The sequence below is a fragment of the Girardinichthys multiradiatus genome, chromosome 7 (assembly GCF_021462225.1).
Source record: "Girardinichthys multiradiatus isolate DD_20200921_A chromosome 7, DD_fGirMul_XY1, whole genome shotgun sequence".
In the NCBI taxonomy this organism is placed as follows: Eukaryota; Metazoa; Chordata; class Actinopteri; order Cyprinodontiformes; family Goodeidae; genus Girardinichthys; species Girardinichthys multiradiatus.
This window is the reverse complement of record NC_061800.1, coordinates 5,639,952-5,658,033: the sequence shown is the minus strand read 5'-3', so window position 1 is coordinate 5,658,033 and position 18,082 is coordinate 5,639,952. Positions and strand designations below refer to the sequence as shown.

General features: G+C 40.6%; 1 protein-coding gene and 1 long non-coding RNA gene across 3 annotated transcripts in view; both read right to left on the bottom strand.

Annotated features, from left to right (window-relative positions):
• rftn2 (raftlin family member 2) overlaps positions 1–1,396 on the bottom strand; it is a 33,520-nt gene extending 32,124 nt beyond the window's left edge. Inside the window, exon 1 of one of the 2 annotated variants that reach the window (XR_007039017.1) lies at positions 777–1,396. Coding sequence is in view for 1 of the 2 variants with exons in the window: in XM_047370723.1 (XP_047226679.1) it covers positions 777–915 (139 nt within the window). In the remaining variant the exon portion in view is untranslated. The remainder of the gene's footprint in view (positions 1–776) is intronic. The other variant, XM_047370723.1, reaches the window with a different exon arrangement.
• A 13,568-nt stretch (positions 1,397–14,964) lies between these two features.
• Positions 14,965–17,878, bottom strand: LOC124870969. Its single transcript, XR_007038913.1, has 3 exons — positions 17,693–17,878; positions 16,592–16,811; positions 14,965–15,115 (listed from the first exon to the last, which is right to left on the bottom strand). It is a non-coding gene; the product is annotated as an uncharacterized LOC124870969 (long non-coding RNA).
• Between the last annotated feature and the right edge of the window lie 204 nt (positions 17,879–18,082).

Here is an 18,082-nt window from a genome sequence, read left to right as displayed (position 1 = left end):
ATCCTGTTATTTTAAAGAATAACACTAGAGAAAATACATGTAGGCTGTTAAACTGTAAATGCTCTTTTCTAGTCAGTCTCATTTATAAATTTGTAAAACCAAAACAAAAGACAAATGGTCTATGATAGTTTTTTCTGTAGTTTTCATTATATAGTAATAGAATATGACGGAATTTTTCAGTCAGTCATTAGTTTTGATTCGGGTGGGCCACCCCGAGATTTAAACGGGCCCCCCTGTGAAAATGTTCTAGGGGCGCCACTGCCATGCGGACCGTTAAGGAATTTGTCCACACTTATACACACACACTGAACTAAACTATTGTCTATTGACTATGACCAACAAAAGTCAGTAAAACTAATAATATACAAAGTCACACATTTTCAAGGACTGTCATAAACTAAAATTATATTAATACAAGGATATATGATACATCTGCAAATAACTACATTTAACCTACTAATTAATTAAGAAAACTAAAATAATGCCCAATTTTCCTTTAGAAACAATAATTCTAGATCAATATGCATAACTGACTAATTATTTGGAGATAATTAGTAAGTGGATGGATGGATGGAGGCTTTTGGAGAATAGCCTTCAAAATGAGTCATTTATTATTCCCAGATAATGTTCCATGATAACAGTAGCTAATCATCACTATCTGACAATAATTGTTATGAATCTGTACGACCGGAATATTTGACAAAAAGAAGAGAAACGTTTGAGACAAGTTGAAAAAGGAGAAGAAAACATTCATTAGAGGAGTTAAGGAGCTCTACCTTCCAAGCTGAAGTCAAGCAGCACATAATCATACACGGTGTCTGTCTTGGTCTCCACCTGCGGTCTCTTCAGGGTGGAGTAGATTTTCCCGGGACTGCTGTCCTCCGGGTCTTCCAGTTTCCTCAAGCCGCAGCCCATATTCCTTGAGGCGGGGAGAGGCGCTCTCTCAGCGGGGTGGGAGCAACTCGGGAGCCGCCGCCAATAGATTGTGGAGACTTCAACATCTAACGGGACCGCTCCATCCCTCTTCCATCGGGGCTAATAATCCCATTAAGATTAATAGAAAGCGCAAATAATGCAGAAATAGCGGAATGCTGAGAACAAATCCAGCGCAGCGGAGGACTTCTTAAAGCGGGTAGAACTTTGAAAGTGTCCCGCTGAAGAGGATGCTGGTGAGGAGCGTGGAAGATACGAGCGCGCTTCTCTTGAAGAAAAGTTTCCGCCACATAAACGAGTTCACGAGCGGAAAAACATCCCTTCCGCCAAAACCTTCAGAATAAAACGATACAATACAATTTTATTTCAAAATTGATTACATTATTTTTTCTGCAATGTTTAGGTTGAGGAAAGAGCGTAATTGACGTAATTAAAAGCTTCAATAATAAAAAGGAACACAGGGAAACCAAGACAGGGAACATAGGCCAAGAACCAGGCGCTGACAGGGAGAAAATGGCATGGAACAGAGTAGAAGACATGGAGCGGCAGGATAACAGTAGAATCCAGCAATGAGTGAAAACAACCAGCTGGATCACATGAAAGGCGTGGCGAGCAGGTGAGAATAATCAGATGGAGGAGGAACAGCTGAGACCCATGAAGGCAGAGGAGCCGAGGGAGAGAAGAGTACAGGTCCTTCTCAAAATATTAGCATATTGTGATAAAGTTTATTATTTTCCATAATGTCATGATGAAAATTTAACATTCATATATTTTAGATTCATTGCACTCTAACTGAAATATTTCAAGTCTTTTATTGTCTTAATACGGATGATTTTGGCATACAGCTCATGAAAACCCAAAATTCCTATCTCACAAAATTAGCATATTTCATCCGACCAATAAAAGAAAAGTGTTTTTAATACAAAAAACGTCAACCTTCAAATAATCATGTACAGTCATGCACTCAATACTTGGTCGGGAATCCTTTGGCAGAAATGACTGCTTCAATGCGGCGTGGCATGGAGGCAATCAGCCTGTGGCACTGCTGAGGTCTTATGGAGGCCCAGGATGCTTCGATAGCGGCCTTTAGCTCATCCAGAGTGTTGGGTCTTGAGTCTCTCAACGTTCTCTTCACAATATCCCACAGATTCTCTATGGGGTTCAGGTCAGGAGAGTTGGCAGGCCAATTGAGCACAGTGATACCATGGTCAGTAAACCATTTACCAGTGGTTTTGGCACTGTGAGCGGGTGCCAGGTCGTGCTGAAAAATGAAATCTTCATCTCCATAAAGCTTTTCAGCAGATGGAAGCATGAAGTGCTCCAAAATCTCCTGATAGCTTGCTGCATTGACCCTGCCCTTGATAAAACACAGTGGACCAACACCAGCAGCAGACCATCACTGACTGTGGGTACTTGACACTGGACATCTGGCATTTTGGCATTTCCTTCTCCCCAGTCTTCCTCCAGACTCTGGCACCTTGATTTCCGAATGACATGCAGAATTTGCTTTCATCCACAAAAAGTACTTTGGACCACTGAGCAACAGTCCAGTGCTGCTTCTCTGTAGCCCAGGTCTGGGAAATGCGGCACCTGTAGCCCATTTCCTGCACACGCCTGTGCACGGTGGCTCTGGATGTTTCTACTCCAGACTCAGTCCACTGCTTCCGCAGGTCCCCCAAGGTCTGGAATCGGCCCTTCTCCACAATCTTCCTCAGGGTCCGGTCACCTCTTCTCGTTGTGCAGCGTTTTCTGCCACACTTTTTCCTTCCCACAGACTTCCCACTGAGGTGCCTTGATACAGCACTCTGGTAACAGCCTATTCGTTCAGAAATTTCATTCTGTGTCTTACCTTCTTGCTTGAGGGTTTCAATAGTGGCCTTCTGGACAGCAGTCAGGTCGGCAGTCTTACCCATGATTGGGGTTTTGAGTGATGAACCAGGCTGGGAGTTTTAAAGGCCTCAGGAATCTTTTGCAGGTGTTTAGAGTTAACTCGTTGATTCAGATGATTAGGTTCATAGCTCGTTTAGAGACCCTTTTAATGATATGCTAATTTTGTGAGATGGGAATTTTGGGTTTTCATGAGCTGTATGCCACAATCATCTGTATTAAGACAATAAAAGACCTGAAATATTTCAGTTAGTGTGCAATGAATCTAAAATATATGAATGTTAAATTTTCATCATTACATTATGGAAAATAATGAACTTTATCACAATATGCTAATATTTTGAGAAGGACCTGTAATGAGTAGAATCTGAGCAGAGAGAAAATACAGAAAGAAACTTAACAGAATCTAGAATGAATTAACAAAAATAGCAGCAACTAGAGAACATAAACAACAAGGAAGTGAAAAGAAACAGACAAGAAGGAAACTCAGAACTCAAACATCTAAGGATCCTGACATTTCCCTTAATATTTTACACAAAATACACTATAAACACAAAGTGAAAAAACAGTTTTGTATTAAAAAAAATAATTAAAAAGCAAACAAATAGATGACATGTACATAAGTATTCATGATCCATGAATACTGATAATAATTTGATTGTTGAAGCATCTTTGGCAGCAGATGCAGGTTTTCTTTGGTATACAGGTCCTTCTCAAAATATTAGCATATTGTGATAAAGTTAATTATTTTCCATAATGTCATGATGAAAATTTAACATTCCTATATTTTAGATTCATTGCACACTAACTGAAATATTTCAGGTCTTTTATTGTCTTAATACGGATGATTTTGGCATACAGCTCATGAAAACCCAAAATTCCTATCTCACAAAATTAGCATATTTCATCCGACCAATAAAAGAAAAGTGTTTTTAATACAAAAAACGTCAACCTTCAAATAATCATGTACAGTCATGCACTCAATACTTGGTCGGGAATCCTTTGGCAGAAATGACTGCTTCAATGCGGCGTGGCATGGAGGCAATCAGCCTGTGGCACTGCTGAGGTCTTATGGAGGCCCAGGATGCTTCGATAGCGGCCTTTAGCTCATCCAGAGTGTTGGGTCTTGAGTCTCTCAACGTTCTCTTCACAATATCCCACAGATTCTCTATGGGGTTCAGGTCAGGAGAGTTGGCAGGCCAATTGAGCACAGTGATACCATGGTCAGTAAACCATTTACCAGTGGTTTTGGCACTGTGAGCAGGTGCCAGGTCGTGCTGAAAAATGAAATCTTCATCTCCATAAAGCTTTTCAGCAGATGGAAGCATGAAGTGCTCCAAAATCTCCTGATAGCTAGCTGCATTGACCCTGCCCTTGATAAAACACAGTGGACCAACACCAGCAGCAGACCATCACTGACTGTGGGTACTTGACACTGGACATCTGGCATTTTGGCATTTCCTTCTCCCCAGTCTTCCTCCAGACTCTGGCACCTTGATTTCCGAATGACATGCAGAATTTGCTTTCATCCACAAAAAGTACTTTGGACCACTGAGCAACAGTCCAGTGCTGCTTCTCTGTAGCCCAGGTCAGGCGCTTCTTCCGCTGTTTCTGGTTCAAAAGTGGCTTGACCTGGGGAATGCGGCACCTGTAGCCCATTTCCTGCACACGCCTGTGCACGGTGGCTCTGGATGTTTCTACTCCAGACTCAGTCCACTGCTTCCGCAGGTCCCCCAAGGTCTGGAATCGGCCCTTCTCCACAATCTTCCTCAGGGTCCGGTCACCTCTTCTCGTTGTGCAGCGTTTTCTGCCACACTTTTTCCTTCCCACAGACTTCCCACTGAGGTGCCTTGATACAGCACTCTGGTAACAGCCTATTCGTTCAGAAATTTCATTCTGTGTCTTACCTTCTTGCTTGAGGGTTTCAATAGTGGCCTTCTGGACAGCAGTCAGGTCGGCAGTCTTACCCATGATTGGGGTTTTGAGTGATGAACCAGGCTGGGAGTTTTAAAGGCCTCAGGAATCTTTTGCAGGTGTTTAGAGTTAACTCGTTGATTCAGATGATTAGGTTCATAGCTCGTTTAGAGACCCTTTTAATGATATGCTAATTTTGTGAGATGGGAATTTTGGGTTTTCATGAGCTGTATGCCACAATCATCTGTATTAAGACAATAAAAGACCTGAAATATTTCAGTTAGTGTGCAATGAATCTAAAATATATGAATGTTAAATTTTCATCATTACATTATGGAAAATAATGAACTTTATCACAATATGCTAATATTTTGAGAAGGACCTGTAATGAGTAGAATCTGAGCAGAGAGAAAATACAGAAAGAAACTTAACAGAATCTAGAATGAATTAACAAAAATAGCAGCAACTAGAGAACATAAACAACAAGGAAGTGAAAAGAAACAGACAAGAAGGAAACTCAGAACTCAAACATCTAAGGATCCTGACATTTCCCTTAATATTTTACACAAAATACACTATAAACACAAAGTGAAAAAACAGTTTTGTATTAAAAAAAATAATTAAAAAGCAAACAAATAGATGACATGTACATAAGTATTCATGATCCATGAATACTGATAATAATTTGATTGTTGAAGCATCTTTGGCAGCAGATGCAGGTTTTCTTTGGTATACAGGTCCTTCTCAAAATATTAGCATATTGTGATAAAGTTAATTATTTTCCATAATGTCATGATGAAAATTTAACATTCCTATATTTTAGATTCATTGCACACTAACTGAAATATTTCAGGTCTTTTATTGTCTTAATACGGATGATTTTGGCATACAGCTCATGAAAACCCAAAATTCCTATCTCACAAAATTAGCATATTTCATCCGACCAATAAAAGAAAAGTGTTTTTAATACAAAAAACGTCAACCTTCAAATAATCATGTACAGTTATGCACTCAATACTTGGTCGGGAATCCTTTGGCAGAAATGACTGCTTCAATGCGGCGTGGCATGGAGGCAATCAGCCTGTGGCACTGCTGAGGTCTTATGGAGGCCCAGGATGCTTCGATAGCGGCCTTTAGCTCATCCAGAGTGTTGGGTCTTGAGTCTCTCAACGTTCTCTTCACAATATCCCACAGATTCTCTATGAGGTTCAGGTCAGGAGAGTTGGCAGGCCAATTGAGCACAGTGATACCATGGTCAGTAAACCATTTACCAGTGGTTTTGGCACTGTGAGCAGGTGCCAGGTCGTGCTGAAAAATGAAATCTTCATCTCCATAAAGCTTTTCAGCAGATGGAAGCATGAAGTGCTCCAAAATCTCCTGAAAGCTAGCTGCATTGACCCTGCCCTTGATAAAACACAGTGGACCAACACCAGCAGCTGACACGGCACACCAGACCATCACTGACTGTGGGTACTTGACACTGGACTTCTGGCATTTTGGCATTTCCTTCTCCACAGTCTTCCTCCAGACTGTGGCACCTTGATTTCCGAATGACATGCAGAATTTGCTTTCATCTGAAAAAAGTACTTTGGACCACAACAGTCCAGTGATGCTTCTCTGTAGCCCAGGTCAGGCGCTTCTGCCGCTGTTTCTGGTTCAAAAGTGGCTTGACCTGGGGAATGCGACACCTGTAGCCCATTTCCTGCACACGCCTGTGCACGGTGGCTCTGGATGTTTCTACTCCAGACTCAGTCCACTGCTTCCGCAGGTCCCCCAAGGTCTGGAATCGGCCCTTCTCCACAATCTTCCTCAGGGTCCGGTCACCTCTTCTCGTTGTGCAGCGTTTTCTGCCACACTTTTTCCTTCCCACAGACTTCCCACTGAGGTGCCTTGATACAGCACTCTGGGAACAGCCTATTCGTTCAGAAATTTCTTTCTGTGTCTTACCCTCTTGCTTGAGGGTGTCAATAGTGGCATTCTGGACAGCAGTCAGGTCGGCAGTCTTACCCATGATTGGGGTTTTGAGTGATGAACCAGGCTGGGAGTTTTAAAGGCCTCAGGAATCTTTTGCAGGTGTTTAGAGTTAACTCGTTGATTCAGATGATTAGGTTCATAGCTCGTTTAGAGACCCTTTTAATGATATGCTAAGTTTGTGAGATAGGAATTTTGGGTTTTCATGAGCTGTATGCCAAAATCATCCGTATTAAGACAATAAAAGACCTGAAATATTTCAGTTAGTGTGCAATGAATCTAAAATATATGAATGTTAAATTTTCATCATTACATTATGGAAAATAATGAACTTTATCACAATATGCTAGTATTTTGAGAAGGACCTGTATATCTCCAAGCCTGCCGCTATTTTCAGCCAGGTTAGAATGGCAGCAGGTTTGAATCTTTCTCTTAGTTTGTATTAGTTTATTGGACTATTTAAATGCACTGTTGCACAAATTTTACATTATTTAGTTGATGATATGTCAAAATCTTTTTTCATATATTTTGTGATTACTACAAATCTGTGTGCTTCACAATGTTTCCTTTGTCAATGAAGTGGTTTGACCTGAAGAAATTACCTCTAAACAAATGTCTTTACAATATCTGCTTTACTGTTTTCTGTGAGCAGAATTATCTCATTTGTTGAACAAATGCACAACTAATAATTAATGAATCAAACAGGTCTTCTGTTGAGAAACTGAGGATAAACTAATCTAACTTCATTTGATGGCCCTGGTTTAAACCTTTCACATGTATTTCTATATTATTAATTATTCCACAGCACATGTTCTAGACAGGGGTCAACAGGGACACTGCTGCACCGTGGCACAGTTGGTAGCGCTGTTGCCTTGCAGCAAGAAGGTGACTCCTGACCGGGGGTCTTTCTGCATGGAGTTTGCATGTTCTCCCCGTGCATGCGTGGGTTCTCTCCGGGTAGTCCGGCTTCCTCCCGCAGTTCAAAGACATGCATGTTAGTGTAATTGGTCTCTCTAAATTGCCCTTGGGTGTATGAATGAATGTGTGTGGTTGTTTGTGTGTTGCCCTGCGATGGACTTGCGACCTGTCCAGGGTGTACCCCGCCTCTCGCCCATAGACTGCTGGAGATAGGCACCAGCTTCCCCACAACCCACTATGGAAGAAGCGGAATGGAAAATGACTTACTGACTGTTTGATTTGCTTGTGGTCCTTTTAAATACCTCGGGTGTGCTTTTATTGTGAAGCCAGTTTTCAGTAACATCTGGTTGAATGTAGGCTTTCAGATTAACTTTAACTACAGAGAGAAAAAAAAAACTCTACACTCATTGGCCACTTTATTAGGTATGAGGGTCAGTTGGAGAAAATAAAACTGAGGACGTACTTTTTGTATATATTTGTTTACATTGTTATATTGCTCTCTCGCTTTACCGTTATAAAGTTAAATGACCACATATTGATTTGAACTGAATTTGAAGAAGTTGGAGGAAAGTTTGAGAGGAACATTTGCATCTGTTGCTCTGTGTTCTGGTGTTCCTCAGACTCTTTAATGAGGAGCAGAACATTTTAAAAGAGAAAAAAAATAATGAGCATCTGGGCAACTGTCTGCTGTCTGTGCCTAAATGGTCTTCAGTGGAAACTTGAGAGTGGCAGAGGTCAGCAGCACCTCAGTGTGTAGAGGAGGTGCACACTGAGTTGCTGCCCCCCAAGCTCAGGCTGTTCTGAATGTTGTTACTCAGCACTTCTATGCTGAACAGCAGCAGTCAGGGTTTGAGTTACAGCTCTGAGTCCTTAAGCTCACTGATTGGTTAAATGACGTCCTGGTTGTTGTGCCAATGACAAAAAAAGAGCAGATGCCTAACAATGAGAGCAGGAAGCCAAGCAGCAAGCAAAAGTCATATAAAGTCCTTCAGATATGACAATAAAGAATCAGATTTTGGCTCTCACAATTTGAACTATTGATCTGAATCTACTGTTTAGCTTTAATCCCAAACCTTACCCAAATCTCTTACATTGTTAACATTCAGCATTCATTAGAGCTTCTCTGACACCATGCTAATTATTTTTACAGTGTGCCAAACTGCAGGGCTGGCTAAGTTAAGAAAAGACCAAGGCTGTTAATTTCACCTCCATATGAATGACAGGGCCCTTAAAGACCCTGACCAGCAGCACAAGGGAGGTAAAGGTTTGCATAGTGTGCTGCCGGTGTTACATTGGTCTGTTTGACATTGTGAATGACTCTGCACTGCTCCCGCTCAAAATGCCAGAAAGGAAGTTTAACCTGGTATGAAATGTAAATCTGTGAATCTGTGTTTGAGTTCTTTATGGCTTTCCTCAAGGACCCGGAGTAGACACAAAAACAGAACTTTGGAATTGAAACTGAATTTTAAAACTGAAAGTAGTCATACTGAATTTTTAAAATGACAAAATACATTTTCAAAGGAAATACATTCAGTTTCAAACCATTAAATTCAGTTTCAATTTAGTGAAATAAAATGTCAAACCAGTGCACATAATTTTAAATTTCACAAACACAGAGATTTAATCTGGACAATCTGAGCAAAAAGGATAAATGGTTTTGATGTAACATGAAACAACAATGATGTTGCATGAATTTGTATTCAGCTACTCTGAGTGCAAACTTTGTAGAACAACCTTTCAGTGTATTTAAAGCTGCACATCATCAGGGGTATGTCTTTACCAGCTTTGGACATCTGAAGCTGCTGCCCATTATCCTTTGTTAAATAGCTCAAGCTCAGTCAGACTGGATGGAGAACATGTAGACATTAATGGATAGTCTTTCCACAGACTTATCCACAGTTCAAAAGATTTAGGTCTGGACTTTGACTTTCTAACACCTAGTCTTTGGTTCTGCTGTAGCTCTGTCTGTATGTTTAAAGGTGTTCTGGAAGGTATCAACCTTACTTCCTGTGTCATGTCTTTTGCTTCCACTAACATGTTTGTCTGGTATTTATCCATCCATCTTACCATCATCTCTGACCAGTTTCCCTGTTCAAGAAAAGCGTCCTCACAACATAATGCTGCCATCACTGTGGTAATGATGTGTTTAGGGTCATGTTCCTCCACAGGTTGCATTTTGTATGAAAACCAAGTTAAATTCTGGTCTCACATGACCAGAGCAATATTCTCCTCGCCCAACCTGTTTGAAACACCTAAAACAGGGTTGGGCCGTATTTGATTTGTGCTGTAAATGATCAATAGCTCCATCAAATGAACTAAACAAGCACGAAACTCTGATTTGTATGGGTGTTAAAAACAAACAGGAGTAAATAAGGTAGAAAACAATTATCAGTTAAAATGCTACATGACAGTCTTTTCTAACCATAAATGTATTTATGACTTGAAGTGCTTTTGGTAAGATTTATTTTCCTCTAACACACAGTCAAAGTCAGGGTTGATATATAAGCCTCGCATGAGTTACCAATATGGAATTCCAGATGTTCAGTTCCCTGACTGCCTTGTTAGATGTGATGGCAGCTCTCAGCTTCTACAATTGGAATAAAAACACAAAACTATACAGATATTAATCAACTAAAAAGGTAAATATCCAAGTGTATTGGATAATAGACAATGGAAATTGTACCAGTTGTGTTTTGTGGTAAATTAACCTTTTTCTTGTGATTCCCTTCAATATATTTCAACAAATAATTAGAGGCTGCAAATAATTTGATCACTGGGAAATGTGTATCTGTTACTGGCCTTTAGAAGTTGATGTGCAGCTTGTTCTGTTTGATGTCTAAAGTCATTTAAACTGTCAAGTATTGTTAGGTCTAGAAGAATAAGAGGAAGTAGAAAAAGGAAGGAAGTAGTCAAATGGATAAAACAGACCAACACACAAAACAAAGACGAAAATTTGAAATGTATACAATTTATTTACCTGGGTAAAAAAGAGCAAATAGACTTGGTATGTCAAGTGTAGTTTTTTTAAGAATTAAATTGACCAATTTATTTATTTATTTGAATATACAGGGGTTGTACAATGAAACTGAAACACCTGTCATTTTAGTGTGAGAGGTTTCATGGCTAAATTGGACCAGCCTGGTAGCCAGTCTTCATTGATTGCACATTGCACCAGTAAGAGCAGAGTGTGAAGGTTCAATTAGCAGGGTAAGAGCACAGTTTTGCTCAAAATATTGAAATGCACACAACATTATGGGTGACATACCAGAGTTCAAAAGAGGACAAATTGTTGGTGCACGTCTTGCTGGCGCATCTGTGACCAAGACAGCAAGTCTTTGTGATGTATCAAGAGCCACGGTATCCAGGGTAATGTCAGTATACCACCAAGAAGGACGAACCACATCCAACAGGATTAACTGTGGACACAAGAGGAAGCTGTCTGAAAGGGATGTTTGGGTGCTAACCCGGATTGTATCCAAAAAACATAAAACCACAGCTGCCCAAATCATGGCAGAATTAAATGTGCACCTCAACTCTCCTGTTTCCACCAGAACTGTCCGTCAGGAACTCCACAGGGTCAATATACAGGTCCTTCTCAAAAAATTAGCATATTGTGATAAAGTTCATTATTTTCCATAATGTCATGATGAAAATTTAACATTCATATATTTTAGATTCATTGCACACTAACTGAAATATTTCAGGTCTTTTATTGTCTTAATACGGATGATTTTGGCATACAGCTCATGAAAACCCAAAATTCCTATCTCACAAAATTAGCATATTATTAAAAGGGTCTCTAAACGAGCTATGAACCTAATCATCTGAATCAACGAGTTAACTCTAAACACCTGCAAAAGATTCCTGAGGCCTTTAAAACTCCCAGCCTGGTTCATCACTCAAAACCCCAATCATGGGTAAGACTGCCGACCTGACTGCTGTCCAGAAGGCCACTATTGACACCCTCAAGCAAGAGGGTAAGACACAGAAAGAAATTTCTGAACAAATAGGCTGTTCCCAGAGTGCTGTATCAAGGCACCTCAGTGGGAAGTCTGTGGGAAGGAAAAAGTGTGGCAGAAAATGCTGCACAACGAGAAGAGGTGACCGGACCCTGAGGAAGATTGTGGAGAAGGGCTGATTCCAGACCTTGGGGGACCTGCGGAAGCAGTGGACTGAGTCTGGAGTAGAAACATCCAGAGCCACCGTGCTCAGGCGTGTGCAGGAAATGGGCTACAGGTGCCGCATTCCCCAGACCTGGGCTACAGAGAAGCAGCACTGGACTGTTGCTCAGTGGTCCAAAGTACTTTTTTCGGATGAAAGCAAATTCTGCATGTCATTCAGAAATCAAGGTGCCAGAGTCTGGAGGAAGACTGGGGAGAAGGCCAGAAGTCCAGTGTCAAGTACCCACAGTCAGTGATGGTCTGGGGTGCCGTGTCAGCTGCTGGTGTTGGTCCACTGTGTTTTATCAAGGGCAGGGTCAATGCAGCTAGCTATCAGGAGATTTTGGAGCACTTCATGCCTCCATCTGCTGAAAAGCTTTATGGAGATGAAGATTTCGTTTTTCAGCACGACCTGGCACCTGCTCACAGTGCCAAAACCACTGGTAAATGGTTTACTGACCATGGTATCGCTGTGCTCAATTGGCCTGCCAACTCTCCTGACCTGAACCCCATAGAGAATCTGTGGGATATTGTGAAGAGAACGTTGAGAAACTCAAGACCCAACACTCTGGATGAGCTAAAGGCCGCTATCGAAGCATCCTGGGCCTCCATAAGACCTCAGCAGTGCCACAGGCTGATTGCCTCCATGCCACGCCGCATTGAAGCAGTCATTTCTGCCAAAGGATTCCCGACCAAGTATCGAGTGCATAACTGTACATGATTATTTGAAGGTTGACGTTTTTTGTATTAAAAACACTTTTCTTTTATTGGTGGGATGAAATATGCTAATTTTGTGAGATAGGAATTTTGGGTTTTCATGAGCTGTATGCCAAAATCATCCGTATTAAGACAATAAAAGACCTGAAATATTTCAGTTAGTGTGCAATGAATCTAAAATATATGAATGTTAAATTTTCATCATGACATTATGGAAAATAATGAACTTTATCACAATATGCTAATTTTTTGAGAAGGACCTGTACACGGCCGGGCTGCTATAACCAAACCTTTGGTCACTCAGGCCAATGCCAAACGTCGGTGTCAATGGTGCAAGAAGCACAAATCTTGGGCTGTGGACAATGTGAAACATGTATTGCTCTGCTTCACAAACAAAAAATAAGACAAAATAACAAATTCAGTGCTTTGTAGAGTCACCTTTTGTGAGAATTACAGCTGCAAGTCTCTTTGGATAAGTCTCTATGAGGTTGCCACACCTTGCCACAGGGATTTTTGCCCATTCCTCAAGGCAAAACTGCTCCAGCTCCTTCATGTTGGATCTTCAAATGTAACCACAGATTCTCAATTGGATTGAGGTCTGGACTTTGCCTACGCCATTTAACTGTGTCCCCTTAAACCACTCTATTGTTGCTTTAGCAGTATGTCTCTTCAAACTTAATCGTCGCCAGAACAACTCCTCAACACGTTCATATGAGGTTTGGTGTTTGGGCAGAGTAATGGAGAAAGATTTATATTGAAATGATCTAAACGTTTTTCATTTTATGAAGTTTGGTTTTGTTTGTGTGTTTTTAAAGTTAAGACAAACTTTATTTAAAGGGTGGTTTCAAACACAGATCGGCCATAACGTGCCGTCCGCGCTCTTGCATTTTAACCCTTTTATTAACCCTGGTATTTTAAAGGTGTGTGTCTGATTCTGGTCCCAAGCTATCAGCTTCCTTTGTTAGCTTTAATTGCTAACGGCTTAGGACACGTGCTTGCCTGCTAGGGAATATTTAACAGAAAGGTTGCTAGTTTTCAAGCTAGTAAATAATAGTCCCTAAACATTATTTTTCTAAATCTGATAACTTAAGTAAACACCATTAAGCCCCTTTTCTCCAAAAAGATTTGGCTCTTTTCCAAAATATTCCCTTAATATTTCTTTAAATATTATTTCAATAAAGGCAGCTAATGAGATCCTGTTGAGAATTAGTCATCCAAAAGGTTGGTTTTATTCAGCAGATTATTCTTAAAACATTATTTTATTAAAATAATATTTTATCTGATCTTGCATTGTGAATGGTTGTCTAAGTTAGTTCCAAGACTAACTTAACGTCACTTCCAGATTCTTCTAGATAATCTTTGGTTCTCAAACATAAACATTTCATGGTAATGTTGCATCACTCTTTCGGTCATGGTTTCAACCATCTTTAATCAACTTGTTTATATTGTTCATAGCCTATTAGTCTCCGTTATTCTTTCATTCTGCTTGGTAGTTTAGTTGGATTGTTTTAGCATAGTAAAGAGTTTGTTGATTGAAATATGTTTGACTTTGAGTTGACTTATTTTTGTTAATAAATTCTTGTACTTTAAGAAATTGTGTGAATTCATTCCATATATGTGCAGAGTTTATGCTGTTCAATAATGCCAGAGCTCGTCTCACACCTTTCTATTTTGTTCTAATACCATCGCCTTACTGGGCTGGTATTCACAGGACAACCCTTAACAGACCAGAATATTATTTGATAAAATATTACAATATTAATATTAAAAATTCTCAGATTCATAATCACAACAGGGTAATGGAATGTGTTTGCTCCAGGTATAGTGTTTTCCTCCATGTCTGAAAAGGTAAATTTTTAGAGCACCTTACTCCATAAATTTGGGGTGTCTGCCGCATGACTTTTGGCAAACTCAAAACATGCCTTCTTATTGTTAACACTAAGTAATGTCTTTTTCTGGCCACTCTTCCATAAAGCCCAGCTCTATGGAGTGTACAGGTTATTGTGTTCCTATGGAGAGTCTCTGTTGAGGAAGTCTGCAACTCCTTCAAGGTTACCTTTGGTCTCTGTGCCACCTCCGTGATAAATGCTCTCCTTGCCCGGTCTCTGAGTCCTGGTGGGTGACCCTCTCATGGCAGGGTTGTTGTGATACCATGTGCTTTCCATTTGAAGATGTTTGATTTGATGGTGCTGAACTTTTTAGGGGCTTTATAGCACATGGGGTGGATACATATGCACATGCTAATGTTCATTTTTTTTCCTTTTGTTGTTTTTTGTATATATTTTTCTCATTTCACTTCACCAACTTATTTTGTGCAGATGCATTCAATAAAATTAGATTAAAACATTTAAATTACAGGATGGAATGTAACACTATAGGTAATAAACCAAGGGGAATGAATACTTTCAGGTGAACATGGAAGAACTGCAAAGCAAAAACCCAGCTAGAAACATGGTGACCACCAGTGGTTATTCATTACGGAGCAGCACAAAAAATAACTCCTTAGGGTTTAAACTGGACTTTGCTTTCAGCAGAAAACCACTGCCTGCCAGGAGCTCCACCCGCCTGGAGCCCTCAGGGAAGGAAATTCAGGGCCCTCTTCTGCTAAACACAACCTACAGGAGAGGAAGGAAGTGAGCAGTTTATGAAACAGCACATTAAACACTTATGTCACCCAGTTCTTCCTCCAAAGACACATTTAGGAGATCATTAGGGATAGAAGACCCTTTATTTGACTGTGGTCCATTACATGTATAGTTGACATATATTTAACAGGCTATGGTGGCAGAGATTAAAGCCCTTTGAAGCTTTTTGAGAATCATTTGACTTTTAAAGTTCATTAAATCAGTCAGTCATCTTCTATACCACGTCTTCCATAGTGGATCACAGGGAAGCTGGTGCCTATCTCCAGCAGTCTATGGGCGGGAGGCAGGGTACACCCTGGACAGGTCGCCAGTCGATTGCAGAGCAACACAGACACACACAGAACAAACCACCATGCACACACTCATTCACATCTAAGGGCAATTTAGAGAGACCAATTAACCTAACGGGCAAACTCCATGTAGAAAGGCCCCCGGCCGGGAGTCAAACTCAGGACCTTCTTGCTGCAAGGCAAGGTGTTATACACAAATAATAAGACACAAATTAATAGATCCAAGGCAAATTTCTAGTTTTGATATTGAAAGTTTTAATCTTAGTAACCCAGGGATAAATGTTATTTTTTATGTATTCATTTCAGCCACTGAGGGTATCAAGCCTCCTTGTAAATTGTTCATATTTATGTTCATATTGACTAAAACTCACTTATCTATCCTTCAGACAATATTCTGAATGATACTGATTTGTGTTGTAATAGTGACATCTAGTGTTAAAATGCTCACTAATGATGATGCAGGGTGTTCTTGCACACACATTGTTTTATGTAGGCATTTGTGCTATAATCTAACAGTATCTTCTTTTTTAAGTCCTTCCTTTTTAGTTTTAATTCAAAATAGAATGTTTTCATAACTATTTTACAATAAATGTCATCCCATGGCACAAGACAAAGGTCTGAATCCCATCTACCTTTTCTACCGAAACTCATTCAGTTCACTCGAATACAGCCAGATTCAATCCACCTGCATACAGTTTAATTCCAACCAATTATAATCTAATACATTCTTACTAAGTTGATCACACAATGCCAGTAAGTGAAAGGTTGTGTAAGAAAAACCAACAGATTACATCAGATCATCACTTTGATCCGATCCCTCATCCCAAGAAAGCGCAGGGCAACAGTGGAGAGGAACAACTGCTTTAACAAGAAGAAACCTTAATCTGAACCAGCATTTCAACCATCCTATATATACTATGTAGAGAAACTGGTTGCCTACATGTGCCAGAGCAGATTTGCTCAACAGAAAGAATATCTCATTGCATGATTGACTTTATTAAATCAAGACTAGACCCAGCATCAAAGTAGGCAGGCCACACTGATGTAATGGTAACCCATGTGTCAGTGCACAGACATAAAGACAGAGATTGGACAGCTAATGTCAGTGCAGTTTGTGAGCTAGAGTTGCAGTATCAAGAGCCGAGTTAATGATCACCTCCTCCTTGGGCGTGAACAAGGCCTGACTCAGTGGAGAGGTGGAGCTGCCTTTGGCAGGTGCACTTAATCCTCCACTGCTCCAGGAACCATAAGCAGGATGCAGCGTATTGAAGAAAACAACTCCCAGTAGGTCAGGGATCTCCTCCAGATGACCTCCGGAGAGCCTTAATCCAGGCCATAACACCACCTCGCTCTGCTTGTCTCCATGGAAACCTACTCTGCGGAATGCAGAAAAGTGTGTGATGGAGGTTAGCTGGTATATCAGTAAGGGTTAGTTGTAGTTAAAAGGTGGTGAGTTGTGGGCATTGTCCTTCAATTTCCACCTCAAATCAGCATGCACCCTATCCAGCATCTACTGAGCTTAGCATTAACACATATCCAGCTGGTTGTTCTAAGCGTTTTTCACAAATTGTTAAAAATAAACATGAAACCTGCTTATGGAAATTGATTCCCTGCTGTTTTATAAATTTGTTTTGATAGTTGAAGCTGTTTATCGCCCATCATTTTATTGGTCATTGGTCATCCATTACATTGGTCATCCATTACACACCTCACTTTCTCTTGAGGAGCCCAGGATTCCTTCTGTGGCCCACAGCCAGCCTGACACGTCCCCAGGAACCACAGGCCACCCAGCAGAAGCCCAACAGAGGCCCCACACAAACAACACCACACCAAGGGGGACAGCCTCCCACCGACCCCCCAGTGACGTCGTCAGAGACCCACATGCCATCCCAACACTTCCAATCCCCGCTGAACCAGCACAGGTGCTAGGGTGGGAGCAAAAGAGGACCATGCCATGTCGTTCGATTCCAGAACTTTTTTATTATAATTTATATTTTTATTGTAATTATTAATGTCAACATTACAGTCAAAATATGCCAATGAAATTTTCCACATAACAGTAGTAACACTCATTAAACTACTGAACAAAGGAAAATAGTAATAATAGTAAAATGGAAGGTCAATCAATTGATGAGTAATGGACAACTGGAAAATGAGGAATAAACAGTCCAAAAACACAACACAAATAACACAATAATGATCCTGGATTGTCCTATTCTCAACCTAAATTTTAGCTCTGTCCAGACATATCACTTACTTGAAAATTGACTTCTTGTGAGCAGGATCAATATCGTCCCGTCTGGAACCGGTGCTCTGGCCTGCACGAAAAAACAGTCAGTCTTCGTGGTTCAGAGAGCTGCAAAACTGGGTTTGCAAACAAATAACTAATATGAAAAAGATCTGCCGGGTGTGCATACAGCTAGATCTTAAAGCTTTGTTGAGCTCTTTCTTCAAAGATTTTGAGGGAGAAAGTTCATTTGCCAGCGAGTTAATAAATTTACTCTTAGTGAGATGCTCCGGTGCGCCTGGCCAGGCCAGCAGCAAGGGTGCTTAGGCACATATGAGACCTCCTTATATAATCTCAGTCTGTGATGTCAGCGGAATCTCTAAACTGCATTGAATGCTGTGAGGTGTAGTCTGATCAACC